Consider the following 14735-nt stretch of genomic DNA (forward strand, 5'->3'; position numbering starts at 1 on the left):
GTGCACACAGTGCTTCCCACAGGTGAAAGGAGAAGGTGAACATTATGGTGAACATTATGGTTAAGTGCTGCTTAAACTGTCATGAAAAGCTGAGGGTCATTTCCTCACCAGGCCTCTAAAATGATGAATTCCGTATCTGTGGTCAAAGAGCAGTGCAACCACCAGTGTGAAACACATATTTAGCCTCAAGCAGCTGTTAAGTGAGTGTTACTTATCAGCACAGATAAGGATTGATATGCTTAATGAGAAAATGGAGTAATGTTCCTTAAAACACAGTCATTCTGTGTAGAATATTTATTTATTTATTTGTAATCCTAATAGCATATAAAATTACGTTCAAAGTGTTCTCACAGCACGATCCAACACAGAATACACTAAAAAAGTATCACTTTAGCCTTCCCCAAAAGGACTTGTCACAGACCATTGATATATGTTAATTTGTTTACAGCTGAAATCTACTGTGAGAGAAAAGATTTTGTATAGCCAAACAAACACTCTTCTCATCTATTTTATAAATTACTTAAGAAATGCCAAAGATGGATTCCATTTCAACACAGGTCTAAGAATAGCTGCAGTTAACATGGAAAAGCAGTCACAGACCTACTACTATCTCTGGGCTTTACAGTCTTCTAAATGAACAATCAAGATAAAACATTTATTTCTACTCCTTTGTGCTAATCTATTTCAAATACTAATCTTTTATTATCATGTTTTTAGCTCACTTCACTGGAGAAAATAAAAAAGTAATTTGAAAGCTCTGTGTAAAGGCTCCAACAACAACTGTTGAAAACCTCTATTTGACAGTTTTTGGTGTTTTGGTTTTTTTTTAATCTCATCACTTTCTAACATATCTTAAAAACAGCAGAAAAACTAGACCTGAGAAGAACACAGAAAACCCAGTTGTGCCCAGACAAGGACATGGATTCCTCACAGAGGAACTAAATCTTAACTATTAATTCAAATAAAGACTAAGGGATCAGGATCAATACTGAAGTTAGTCTCTGTTAATTTTAGGTGAGGGATATATTTCTGCTCAGGATGGGGAATCTCTCTGTTTGTAACAGAACCTATGATGAAAAATGCAGAGAACAATTGCCAACCCCAGCCTACCTTCATACTCAGCAAGGCACACACACTCGTAGCTGTTGACAAGGTCTCTGCAGGTGGCTCCGTTCTGGCAGGGTGCAGAGAGGCATTCATTGTATTCCTCCTCACAGTAAAGGCCATGGTAACCTAAATCACATCAAGAGGAAACGAAAATAGTTATGAAACATTTAGCAATAAAAATTCACAATTAGGCAACTGTAGACGGTGGGCAGAGGTTTGTTTATTTAAATATACTGTGCAAACCGATACATGTTAAGACATTGATTTTAAAGGCATCTCTTTCCCAGGTGAAAATTACCCAGAAAATAGTGGAAGCACGATGTTCTGAGAAAATTCCCAGCTCCTGTGATAAACCACAACGAGGTGTGAGGATGGTGGCTGGTGGCAGAGGCCAGAAGCAGCAATGTGAATACTCCAATTATTAAAATACAGGAATATCGACCATCTCCCAGCTCCTTTGAATCCTTGCATCAAAGCCACTGTTCATCAAAGAGGGGATAATTGTGTAACAGTAATTAGAATGATTACATGTTTTAGCATTAATGCTGTGCAATGCCAAAGCACTGTAGAAGCATTAAGGTATTTCCATCTTTACAGTGTTCCCAAGCCATAGGCAGGTATTATGGGCTGATCAGGTGAAAAAGATAGAAAGCAGAAGCAGAGAAAAGCTACACGGCCTGTTAACACACACTGAGTCGTTTGTATTATGAGATAAGAAAGGAGGAGTTAATCCACTTGAAAACAGCACCTTTTTCATTACTTAGTGTGCCACACAACCATTAGTCTGAACAGTAGTTGAAATTATAGACGTGGTGTAGTCTATGATAAAACACCATGCACTGGAACAGTGTTCATGTGCCAATAAAAGCTTGATTACACACAAAAACATGAGATGAATGAATGGAAGATGATTAAATATGCAATGAGCATGAATACAGATACCAGCAAAAAGGCCTGAAATACAAAGTACGGATTCTGCAGTGTGATTTTACTTCTTAAAGTAATCTCTAGTTAGTAGCAAAACTCATAGATATGAAGGGAAGGTATTTTTCATAAAGAACCAAAGAGAGGGGCATATTCTCATCTTACTAAGTGGCAATCGATATTCAGTACCCTGGTCTAAATTTTCCCAAAATTCTAATAGAATCACAGAAAATAGCACAAATGCTGCCTTCAGACACCGTTTGCATTCACCCTCTCCTTCCCTATTATGGATAATTCAAAACAAAATTTTATAAGATACAACTGTTTTTAGTACTCAAGATATATAGACAATATAATTCATTATGATTCTCAAAAAATTGTCCTTTCAAAGGAAATAATTGCTTACTAAATACTAGTAAAGTATTAAGAAACATTTTAGAACCACTTTCTCCAAAGCTGTCAGCCAGGCAATAGAAAATGAATTATGCTAAATGTTATGTATTTTCTTGTTAATCTACAATGAAGTTTATCTAGCTTATGAGTATGTGAAATATCCTTATGTAGTGAGATCTCTGTGTGTGTGTAGTGAGCCAACATACAAACCACCAAAATCAAATGAGAGAATCAAAAAGAAAAACAGATGGGAACTCCCAGTGTTTAACACCGATGTAATTAGATATTCTCAGAAAAATTGCTTTCCAGTTCTCACCTTTCCAAGGGAGCGAAGGGAATTTGTGACTAAATAGTTGTCTGGTTTCCAAAATCAATATGGACTGTGGTATCGCTCCGCAGGCTGCAGGCAGCCCACGCCGCCAGACTCTGCACACAGCCAGGGGAGGATTTCCTCTCTCCACGAGAGGGCAGGTCTCACCCACACACTGCCTCACCCTCACCATCCTCACCCTGCGGCCACCAGCTTCCCCTGCTGGCACTGCTGGCATGGAGAACGTGCTGTGGGACCACCTGAGGAAAGGCGTGCTTCTCCCCAGGGAGATAAGAGGCACCTTGGCATTCCTAATGAGCATTTCCCCTTGTACTGCTGCTTTTAAATTATACTGATATATAAACCCTCTAGTACACTAAATTTATACATATATCTTCAAAAAGACTACATAAATAATTTCTACGCTTTTGTTGAAGAATTTAGATTGAAACAGGAACTTTTTTTCATAAACAACTTCAGAGTAGTGTAGTTGCTTCCTCTCCTTCTAGTAGTGTTAGGATTCTGCTGCTTTTATGTTCACAGACAATGCCAAATGCAGCTCTTTGCATCTTTTGTGGTGAGCAACATTCCTGTGGACATATTCAGAAAGAAAGAAAAAGTGCCCACATTAACAACACTTCTCCAGCTACTGTGTCCTGAATAGGATAAAAAAAACCACAGGAGGCATTGCAGCTTGAGAAAAGGGCAAATTTTCCAGGTCACATGAAACTGAAAAAGACTTCAGTAATAGAATCTTCATGAACTCAAGCAGAACCTGAAGATGAAGGTTCAGTTCTGATGTGCTCTCTTCAGGAATGGACAGGGAACCTAAAAAAAACCCCTGAAATAGAGATGTCCCTATGCAACCCCTTTTCCCTCTACATGACCATCCCTCTGCGATCTATCTGTACAATAGCAGAAACAGATCTGATGCCATTCTCCTCCTGATCCCCAAATTCTTCTTCCTCTTTCTTAAGCAACAGGTGAGGAAGGGTGCCTCAAAGAGAGCAGGGTATTTTCCTGATGCTTTCTGGCATGGCCTTCAGTTACATGCTGAACTGCCCTGTCTTTGCACATGGCTGTTAAAAACTGCAGGAGGAGAAAATGGGAAAGGGAGCCACAATCTGTGTCACATGGGCTGATGGGGAGAAGACATGGCTTTGTCAAAGCCTTCAAGAGCCAAAGATACAGGAGAGTAATCCCCCAAGGGTATCTGCACTACCAGATTAACAAAAGAAGCAAAAGCTTACTCTCCCTTTAGAAATCAATAAAGAACAAAGCTGAAATCTTTTTAGCCTTTTTAGACCCTAACTCCTCAATAGTGATTCTCTGGGCTTATCCACACTTAACATTTCACCCAATCAAGGCAGCAGAACATAAATCCCATCTTTATGGGAAGGCCTAGTGGGGTACAATGCAAAAGAGCTGTATTTTGCAGGGAACAGCATCAGTTCACATTCATGGCTGTTCACTCACACAGAGCTGCATGTTATATAGCCAGGAAATAAATGTGTTCAGATAAAGTCTGAGCTTATACAGCAACTAAATAAGAGAAAGAGAGAAGAGCGCTCCAGATGGCAGGAAGGTAGGAAGCCATGCTCACCAGCCATGGCCAGATTGCATGGAAGGTTGTCTTAATGTAGAAGTGGAAACAAGATGGGGAAACAGAAGCAATAACGGGCTCAGAGACAGTCAGGAACTGGAATTAACCTAAAGTCACTTCTTCCAGAGCTCACATATCCTGCCCCAGTTACAAAATGTGGGAAGGGAAAAGACAGAGAAAAGAAAAATTGCAACTGCTGCAGACAAATGTTGCTCTGGCCTCTGCTAAGGCACTAAAATAAACCTATGCTCCTAGAACTATCTATTAAGCTACATGAGCAGTAAAATCAAGGGAATATATTCCATGGTACTACTTCTAAAGTTGCAGCCACTTTTTATACCCTGTGGCACTTTCTCTGAAACTCCTCTATTTTTTTCTTTTTCCAAATGTTCTATATATGCCATCATATATATTTATATAGAGAGCAGGTGTTTATGTCTGTACATGTGCTTTGCAGTTTCAAAATCTATGTCTTTAAAAAATCCAAATCCAAAACTTTGCTGAGATATTAAGCCATGCAATTTCTAGCTACATTTCTTCGCTTTGGACCAGACACAATTAAAAATACTCTACTAAATATTTGCATTTGAAATTTATATGGTAGCTGTATTAAAACAATTGTGTATAAAGAGTAAAAATGTTTCAGAGGAGGAAGAAACTGTTTTGGGATCCAGGGACTAAATAAGCATTCTACAAAAAGACACAAGGGGGTCCCACTAGTTTCACCAACCAGACTCCAGATGAGAAATCCAACAAATGAGCACAAGAATTTTTATTAGAATTAGTTCTTCAATATGAGAAGTACTGAGAGTTCTATAATATGAGAAGAAGTAAAACATGACACAAACTCTGCATCTAATGGCCAAACATTAATTATTTCTTTGTTACCAGTAAAGGGTGAAGTGATAAGTATTAATAATTAGGATGTGTAAGCATATAAATAAAAGATTTAAGGTAAGGTTTCATGTGCAATTGAAAAATCACACACACAGTACAAAGTAGGCATGGTTGCACAGGCTTGGGAATTCCACAGAGCCCCTCAGCAGACATTTGAAGTATGTTCAACTCGGAAATAAATTACACACTTTTCCTTCCACTCTGGAAACAGGAACATTCAAAAGAATTAGACTGCTTTCCAAGTTAGCTTATACAAATTAGCTTTTCTCTACAAGCTGTTAGATGAAAGCCCACAAAGAAAGCCAACACACACAAAAAAAATTAGTAGGAAATGTCTGGTTGTTCATGTTCTGCAAATTGTGCAGCTATGCAAGTATAACCACCATCATTTATCATTCTTCAAATCTGTACACAGGCCAAAAAAACAAGGAAGCCAAACTGCCTACTAAGCAAAGAGACTTGCACAGACCTTGGGCTAATTGGAACAATTTAAAGTTCCTCTCTTGTTGAATTTTTGAGGCAGAAGTAACACAGATGAAAATCCAAAATCCAACTGACACTGTAGAACAGTGCATAAAAGAAGGATGGCATTCAAGTCACACATATAAGCAAAACTCTTAGGCATTTTGTTTCTGTATTAGAAAATTATATCCTCTGTAAAATATTTTAAAAACAAAAGGCATCATTGAGCAGAACGCAAAATTTAAGTGACAGATGCCAAAGTTTTTTAAACTGTTTTTCAGACATGTCAAGTAATCAAAACAGAAGACAGTTCTAAAATGTCATTTAACAACCTTTCCATTAAAATACATTAAAAATATAATGTATAGGAATTCAGGGATATGTCTGAAAGCCTCCTGTACAAAGAAGTGGTCTAGGAGCTGGCACACCGATGCTGAGAGGCTGCAAGTCGGAAAGCCTCAAGGTCACAAGGCAGAGACCATTTCTTTCCTGGTAATATCCTTATTATTAACCCTTGATAATGCTACCAAACTATACACAAGTTTTATTCGTTCACTTTATAGGTGATGTAACAGATAACTGTCAAGGTCTCTTCAGGCAAAATTGTAAATACAATCTGGCTTATTAATATCCCAGAGACATAACAACATTACTCACCCACTCTAGCAAACTGCTTTTTGATAGAGATACAAAAAATGTATTAGGCTGTGATTTCTAATCATTATTTTAGTCTGGGTTTTTAAGGAATTGCAACCTAGGAATCCTCTAATTTAATTGTTCTTATCTGCCTTACACTCAGTAATTACCCAAACCAAGGGCAAAGTGTATGTCACGGTGCCTCCTACATACTGATCTACACAGAAGTTGACTGCCATCTATCTATTATCCTTTTAACTCCTGGGGAAAATACCTGAAGGTAATTGATTCAAATTCTGCTGCTATGACTTAGCAAAAGTCCATAATGGTGTGTTCAGAACAACAAAAAGGCATAAAAGGTATAAAAGAAGGAAACATTCTGTCTATCTCTATCTTGCTGCCACTTAGGTGCAGTTCTTAAATGACCTTCTGAAATAAGTTTTCCACATTTTTAAACTACTGACAGATTAAAGATGAGCTCACTTAATTTGGCCTCTAGATCCATCTCTATGTGAAGCAAGTAATGTTATTTTTAAAAGTGAAGTTTACAGCAGCCTACAAAGTATTTGGAAAAAAAGATAGGTTTTTTTAATGTCATACATGGAGCAACACAAAAGAGTTCAACTAAATAAGTGCCACATATGGTCCTGGATGCAACGTCTAAGGTTCTCTTGTCTAACTTTTAAAAGCATAAATGTTGGTCAAAAAAAAAAAGTTTCCATAACATGAAAGGTCTAAGACTACTTTTAAGTCCTGAGAGAGACAGAATAATTTTGAAAAATCCAAACTATGGAATTCTAATTAGGTTCAGGTGACAAAGTTAAAAAAAAAGATTTTATTCCACCAAGAATATTGACTAACTTTTCTTTGTTTGAACTATAGGCAAAGAACATGCTGAAGAAGATTAAAACTTCCCTGGATTTCTTGGAAAGAGAAGTGTCTAGTTTTTCCTACTGTTAATGAAAAGTGCTGTCAATAACTGCATTATAAGGTAACATTTCTATGGTATTGTCTGTATTTCACTCTCATATTTTTCTCCTTTATAAAGGAGTATGTAATTTAACTATAAATCTGCCAACTCCTACAACAAATTTGATAGCTTCTGGTAATTTGTGAGTACCTCCCAAAAAATTGCAGATGGTCCCTTTCACGTATCTAAACAGCAGAGAAATTCTGACACCACCTAAAAATGCTGAAATAGTAGATTTCATTACAAAATCCCCATATTCACAGATATCCAGAAATAGATTGGTAGGATAGATGCACATCCTGCAAACTGAGATGGAAGAGATGAAGAATTTTGACTGGTTTCTCACAAAACCAGGAGAAGCAGCAGAGAGAAGGTATTCCTCTGAAAGGAATGTAGAACAGTGTGAATGTAACAGCAGAGCTACTATCAAATATTGCTCCTTAGTTGATCCCTTGTGCACTGGAAATTTGTTTTATCCATAATCTCATCAGTTATCAAATTTCTAGCTTTATAGGTACAGACTAAAAAAAAATAAAGGTGCCAAAATTATTCAAGCACAAATAAAGGCTGGTGCGCACTCTGTAAGGGCTTAAGCAGCGGTGGACATGTAGCACTGGTTATCAGATATTCTAACTGATACTTCACCTACTAATTATCATTGTTAGAATGGATAAAGGGAGCTATAAGCACCCCAATATTCTGTTAAATGGGTATAAGGATGAAAATAATCTGGAGCTAAACCCGTTGCTACACAGACCCCATGAGTGTCAGACAGTTCCCAGCTGAGTCTCCTCGCTGACTCACCTGAGCAGCCCTGCTGGGTCTTCTCTAGAGAGACAATTTATATAAACATGGATGGCTGAACTAAACCCTTTGGACCAACCAATATTTTTCCTTCTCTACCTTTGTTGAGCCACCTTGTCTGTTTTTCTCTTTCCCTAATGATCAGTGTCACATTTTCCATTCTCTCTACCAAATTTTGTAATTCCAACACTGCTGATGCCTCGCCTTAGAAAGATTTATCCTGCAGACAACAGTTTTGTAATACAGCTGTAGAGCTCACTCAAACCATATGGATCTCAGTGGGTATTTCAGTGCTCACTCTGCAATTTTTGGTTTTCCAAGTGCAATGTGTAGATTCCTATCATTACTCTAAACAGATAGAACATCTGCTCAATCTGTTTTACAGACTGAAAAGAAAAGGAAGCAATTTTAAGCTATATATGGAACCTAGATATAAAAATATTAGAAGATTTACAGAGCATGTAAGTGTTGGTACACACCAGGGATGCAGAGGCATCTGTAGCTGGTTCCAACACTGCGACAGATGCCGTGTGCACACGGGTTCAGAGCACAGAAGTCGATCAGCTGAGCACATGTAGGTCCTGTAAATCCAGGACTACAGCTGCAGGAGAAGGCCAGTCTGTCTGCATAACAGGTTCCGTTGTTCTGGCACGGGGATGACGCACAAGGGTCTATTTTGTCCTCACAAGTGGTTCCTAAAAACCCTAAAAGAAATAAATGGGTTTGAGAAGTGAGCATCCTGATATGCATACAATTTTAATAACTAAAGCACGTTAAAAGTAAGCCATTGAGAGATCTCTATTCCATTCTTTGTTAATTCTAGGAGTATTATAAAAATACAGACTTCTTACGTAATAAACTCTAATTTTGCCCATTAACATTCTATGAAAAGCGATGCTTCAGCTAAAATCATACTATAAATGATTAAGGCAGTGAATTGCAGAAATATTTGCTAAAACTGACAGTGCTTATCTGCTTTCTGAATGAATCTGGCTTGAAAAGCAGAAGAGATTTTCTAAAGATCAGGAGCTGGCTAGCCTAGAAAAAAAGAAAAAAGCCCAAACTGACCTATTTTTCCTAAGCGTTAACGTGTATGTTAAATGTAACAAACTCTTAAACAGAACATGGGTTGATTGAGTTGCAATAATTTAAAGAATATCTTTTACAAGAACAGACTTCTCGTTAGCAGGAGAGACAATGATTTATTGAAGCAACACCATGCCAAAAATAGGCTAAGGGAAAGGATATTCTTGCAGTTGAACTTTTAATCAGATGTAGGGAGGTATAATGTTTTAATGAATTGCAGTAACTACAGCTTGTATCTATGCATACACATTCATGCTGTATGTAGTAACACAATGCATGGTTATTTATCCTAAAGCAAGTCAGAAAAGCATATTCAAGTTCTAGAACCCTTCCAAATAAAAAAGCCAACTGTCCTTTCCACTCAATTATATTTTTTTAATAAGTATTTGGTCCATTTGTACAGACCACCCCTTTTCAGGCTTAAAATTCCCTGAAATACCTTACGCTGTAAAAAATCTCTTAATATTACAGTAGAATAATAAACAAAGGTGAGTAACCCACAAAGAGCATGCTACAGAGATCTACTCAGAGAATTAACAAAACTCATATTAATGGAACTAAGAAAAGATGGGGAGGCCACAATTGCTCTGTGAGTTCCGGACAAAGTAGGATTTTTTTGGGTCACAGTTGGCAGCAGGATTTTTAAGGGCATCTTCAAAACATTAGGTGCTGGACAAATGGCTTTCAATGCCACATCTCTCATGGATGTCCATAAGACTTATATCAGAATTACGGAATGAAAAACATGGAAAAAATAATGTAATTTACAAAAAAAAAAAAAAAAAAAAAAAAGTAACTAGAAAGATGGAAAGAAAAGAAATAACCTACAGATTGGACTTTTAAGTTTTGTCATACAAACCCTGCAACAGACCAGGAGAGAAAATCAGGTCTGGCAGGGCACAGATGCAGAACAGGCAAGAGCCTTCTGTCCTCCCCATTTTGTTATCCCATGGCTCCAATTGCTTCATGGGCTTTGTCAGGACCACCTGCTCACCCAGGCTGAACAGAGAGCCTACAAACAAACACTGTGGAATCTGTACTAGAGGTCCCTCCTGTAGATGATAACTAACCATCAGAAACTCCAAAGAACAGAAACCCCAAGAGCAAGAATGTAATTCCAGCAGTGGTTCACTGACAAATTAAGAAAGCCTGTACTGTTGTAATAAAATCTTGGTCAGATTTAAAAGAATCCGCAAGGACTTTTAACTATTACCAGGAGGAGATCAGCCAATGAGTCCAGTGAAATCTCTCAAGTAACTCTGAAACCAGATTAAACAGGATCAAGGAGATCTGAGGTCACACAATGACACTAATGCCACTCCCCTACAACCTTTGCAGTAATCTTCCCTCCAAAGAGGAGGGTACTGGCAGATGGCTAATGTTACAAGTGACAAAGCACTTCAAGAATATATTCAGGTTTAAAATACACCAAAACATGTTGCCCTTGTGCTATCTTTGACTGCACTGTGAAATGCATTTAGGTGATTCTGGAAGTTCAAATCTCAGGCATGAGTCAAATATCTGAGAACACTCAAAGCATAAAATATAGAGAAATCTATTATTCTGGCATTTCTGAATGTACATTTAAATCCATACCAGTCCAATGTTGAAAACAAATAATGTAACAGCTATAAAAATAAATTTCAGAGGTGTATTGACGGAAAACATAGTCAAATTCCAGATGAAAAAAAAATCATCATTGTTTATCTACAGGAAAATCCCCCTGAACTGCTTTTCAACCAGCTAGTATGGACTCAACCCTGCATGTAGGTCATTGCTAGTATAAAAGGGACATGACTGAAATGCAAAGTCCAGTGGTAATTTGAAAGACGTGAATACAAAATTTCAGGGAATAACGAAAGCAGTAACACAAAAGGCAAAGGGGAGCTGCAATAATAGTAAATATTTATACTGGTAAAACCCACAGAACAATGTCTGTGTGCATGGATCAGGTCATTTGGCTAGTTGTCAAGAGGAATAACAGTCTTAACTCAGGTAATATGCTTTATAAATTGCTACAGACCTCCCGGGCAGTGATAGAAACTGGATCACAAATATGTTTTCAGAGACAGAAAAGCTCCAAATAAAAGCCAAATTTTTCATCACAGTGGGGTTTTAATTCCTTGGCTACTGAAAGCAGAAGAGCTGTGCACAAGTCAAGGAAGTCAAGCATTTTCTGAAGACACCTTAGAACTGCCCTTTATACAGCTTGTGAACAACTAACGTGTCTGAATGTTACATTGGACACAATTCCAAGCACAACAAGTATGTGACAAATTAAGCCTGTGAATTGCTAGGGCTCAGGATTACAAAAACTTTAACTTTGAACTGCAGGGATAAGTACTAAAAGAAATACAAGCAATTCATTATTTTCCCTATAGAAATTTATCTTGTGAGGAAATAGAAATAAATGGTATTTCATCAGAATTCTGTGAAGAGGAAAAAGGTACTAATCAGAAGGATCAAGAAATCATTAAACTGCTGTAAGATTTTGATTGAAATTCACTCTAGCCAAGTCTTTCTGGATAAAGATGAATAGAGCCTAAAGCCATTCAAGTATTAAGGAGAAGTCTATTAAAAATAAGAGCAATTTGGGAAGGCGCCAGGTAAAAAACATTAGATTAGTGGAAAGTACCAGAAACTAAACAACCATAAAAAATTTTAATTAACAACAAAATGTTCTTCAGGTAAATTAAACTCTCTTATGGTAATATGAAGAATTCTGCATTCTGATCACCAGTAACCTTGGGAAATCTTCCATAGGCAACAGCTGTGTGAGCCAGTGTCCTATGATCAAGATCAGTCAGGATCATTTATTCCATGTAAAACTTAAGCAGTTAGAATGACATCTGCAAGATGTACCAGAGAAAAAGGCTTTTACATGAACAATGGAGGAGAGAAAATAGTGAAAACCTTGAAACTTCAACTATTCTAAGTCTCAGTAAATAACTTCTGTTCTCCCAGTCAATTAAGATTCACGGTGACAATGTGCATTTTCTAGCTGCTATTGCAAATCAACACATATGAATCACTACTTAGCATCTTCTGTAGCTGTCAAACTCGATTTTCTAAGCCACAGAAACAATAATAAGAGTATTCATAAATATATTGCTTTCCAGTATTTTCAGAAATACCTGCAGATATTTCAGGACACTTTTGCTCAGTGTTGCCAGTAGTAGTTACCTGAAGCTACTCAAATCAAACTGTCAAAAGTAAAATAAAATCAATGCTAAAATGTGAATTTCAAATAATCTATAATGTTAAACTCTTTATCATAGCATTGTTTTCTCGCTGTCCTCTTTTATCCTAGAGGATAGCTGACATCCATTACTGCTGATGACCATTTTTCAAAAATATATTAACCCAAATTAAAATATTTTTGCCCCTTCTGTGCAAGCTGGTGACCTCCACATAGAGCATGTAGGAAGAGCTCAAGAACCCAGGCCAGTTTGATGGGGTGGGCCAGCTGAATGCAAGCTATTTTTATCAAAGATTGATGTTTTCCAGATCCTTTCTGAAGGCAGTTAATCTGTACTTATCATCAGGACATTAAACTTGCATGGAACAGAGCTTCAGAAACATCTTGCAACAGAAGTTTATTTCTTTATTATAACTGATCTGCACTGGCTTTGTTACTGTCTGGCTTTGTTCTAAACCATAGTCCACTACTAAATAATTTTAATATTATCATATGAGCAAAATTAACTAAGAGTCTCCAAAAAAAACTAACAAAGGGTCTCCAAAAAAAACCAAATACAACAATATATACACAAGTACCAAGTCTTTCATTCTATCTAATTTTACAAAATTTGTGTCCAGAAGGAACAAATTTCCTCACCACACAACCACGCAATTTCCATGTAGTTGGATTTTTTAATTTTAACTTTTAACAAAGATTTCTGTGAATTTGATCACTACATAAGTAAGGATAACTAGTTTCAACATCTCTAAAACTTATGTTGATTTATTTACTAATACCTGTTTATTAATTTAGTTTAATTACATTTATTTATTCCAACCAGGGGTGGTTTTTTATGTTTCCAATTCCTATTTGTGTATTTAGTTCCACTTCAGAGTCTTTTGGAAATATGCATAACTTCCCAGAAGCTTAAAGAAAATGGAGTGACCAAATCAGTAAACTGATGAGCAGTACCCCAATCAGTTTAAATAAAATTAATGTTACTGTTAATACAATAGTCTGTTATATACCACAATAAGTGAAGAAAATGAGAGGAGATATTTAAGAGTGATAAGGATGGAATGATTCTGAACATAAATTTCAAATATTCATTTTCAGGTTGGCATGTTTATCATGTGTAGGGTTTTAGAATGTCTAGAAGTTCCTTTGAGTGATCATTTGAAGGTAATATTTACTAAATGTATGTTTACTGACATAAAATTAATATAACAATCAAAGATCCCTACCCAATTGTAGAGTACAAGATCCAAACATTATTTTGACAGTAACAGTCAAATTTAGACAAATTCTTCAGTCTTTAGTATTGCTTAACCTTCTTCACTACAAATTCAAGTATAAAATCCAATTTTCTCTTTAGTACAGGTGATTCAACAACTTCACATAAGAGTTCATTTTCTGACATATTTTGGACATTAAAACCTGCAGTGCAACCCACAGGAAACAGAACCTGTAAGCATAATGATATTTTCTTTACTAAAGGACTCTTGAGACAGTAAAATTATCTAAAGAATCATCATGAGTTGTTCACATCTGAGACAAGTTGCTTTTTCATGCCTCAGACCTGGCCTTCTGTCAGTTATCATGTGCTTCTTCATGAACCACAGATCTCGTTTGTAAAAGAAATGCACACTCCCAGGATCATTCCTCTTTGTTTCCATCTCATTCCTTTATCTGCCATCTTTTCTTTTCTTTGTGTGATACTTGCCACATTTTCTTACCCTTTTCCAAGCCACGTTATATCTGCAGACTGTAGTTCCTACACAAACACAAGCTCCTTGGTTACCTTTCCCCACTGTGCTGAATTAACACTACAGAAAGAAAAGCCTTTTCTCAACAAGCAATTTCTATCAAGCACAGCAGAATAGCAGCAGAGCAAGAGACCTCATTTAAATTAGAAAATTGGGGGTTGGTAGGCAAATTTGCAAGTTACTGCATCTGCAATTTTCAATTAACTACTATTTGTTGTATTTACAGAAATGACTGAATCTCTTCAGAGATTAAAACCTAAACAAAAGCCCCCAAACTATTCCTCTGTGAAAGGATAACACCTCAAAAGGTGTAAGAATGATCAAGCGACAGGCAATAGTAAACTTAGACAATACATTTTGTTAAATCAACTCTTTTTCTCCTTCCACAAGATATCTGAATTCTTCAGCTCGTTGACATTAGACCTTCCAGAACACAATGGAGAAGCAAAACTTTCTTACTTAGCATCCTCCAAGGCCACTGCAGAGCAACAGAAGGGTCCCAGCAGACAGGCTAAGCCCCCTGTGTGCCAACACTCACCCTCAGCACAGGCAGCAGGGCTCCTCCACGGGGAACACTCGCTCTCTGAACCACCAGC

At 37.1% G+C, this 14735-nt stretch overlaps 1 protein-coding gene across 1 annotated transcript in view; it reads right to left on the bottom strand.

Moving 5' to 3' along the window:
- DNER (delta/notch like EGF repeat containing) overlaps positions 1 to 14735 on the bottom strand; it is a 115976-nt gene that overhangs the window by 14732 nt on the left and 86509 nt on the right. The window contains exons 8-9 of the mRNA XM_063408390.1: positions 8586 to 8810; positions 1111 to 1233 (exon numbers count right to left, since the gene is read on the bottom strand). Coding sequence (XP_063264460.1) covers positions 1111 to 1233; positions 8586 to 8810 — 348 coding nt within the window. The remainder of the gene's footprint in view (positions 1 to 1110; positions 1234 to 8585; positions 8811 to 14735) is intronic.

The sequence above is a fragment of the Prinia subflava genome, chromosome 11, assembly GCF_021018805.1.
Source record: "Prinia subflava isolate CZ2003 ecotype Zambia chromosome 11, Cam_Psub_1.2, whole genome shotgun sequence".
NCBI lineage: Eukaryota > Metazoa > Chordata > Aves > Passeriformes > Cisticolidae > Prinia > Prinia subflava.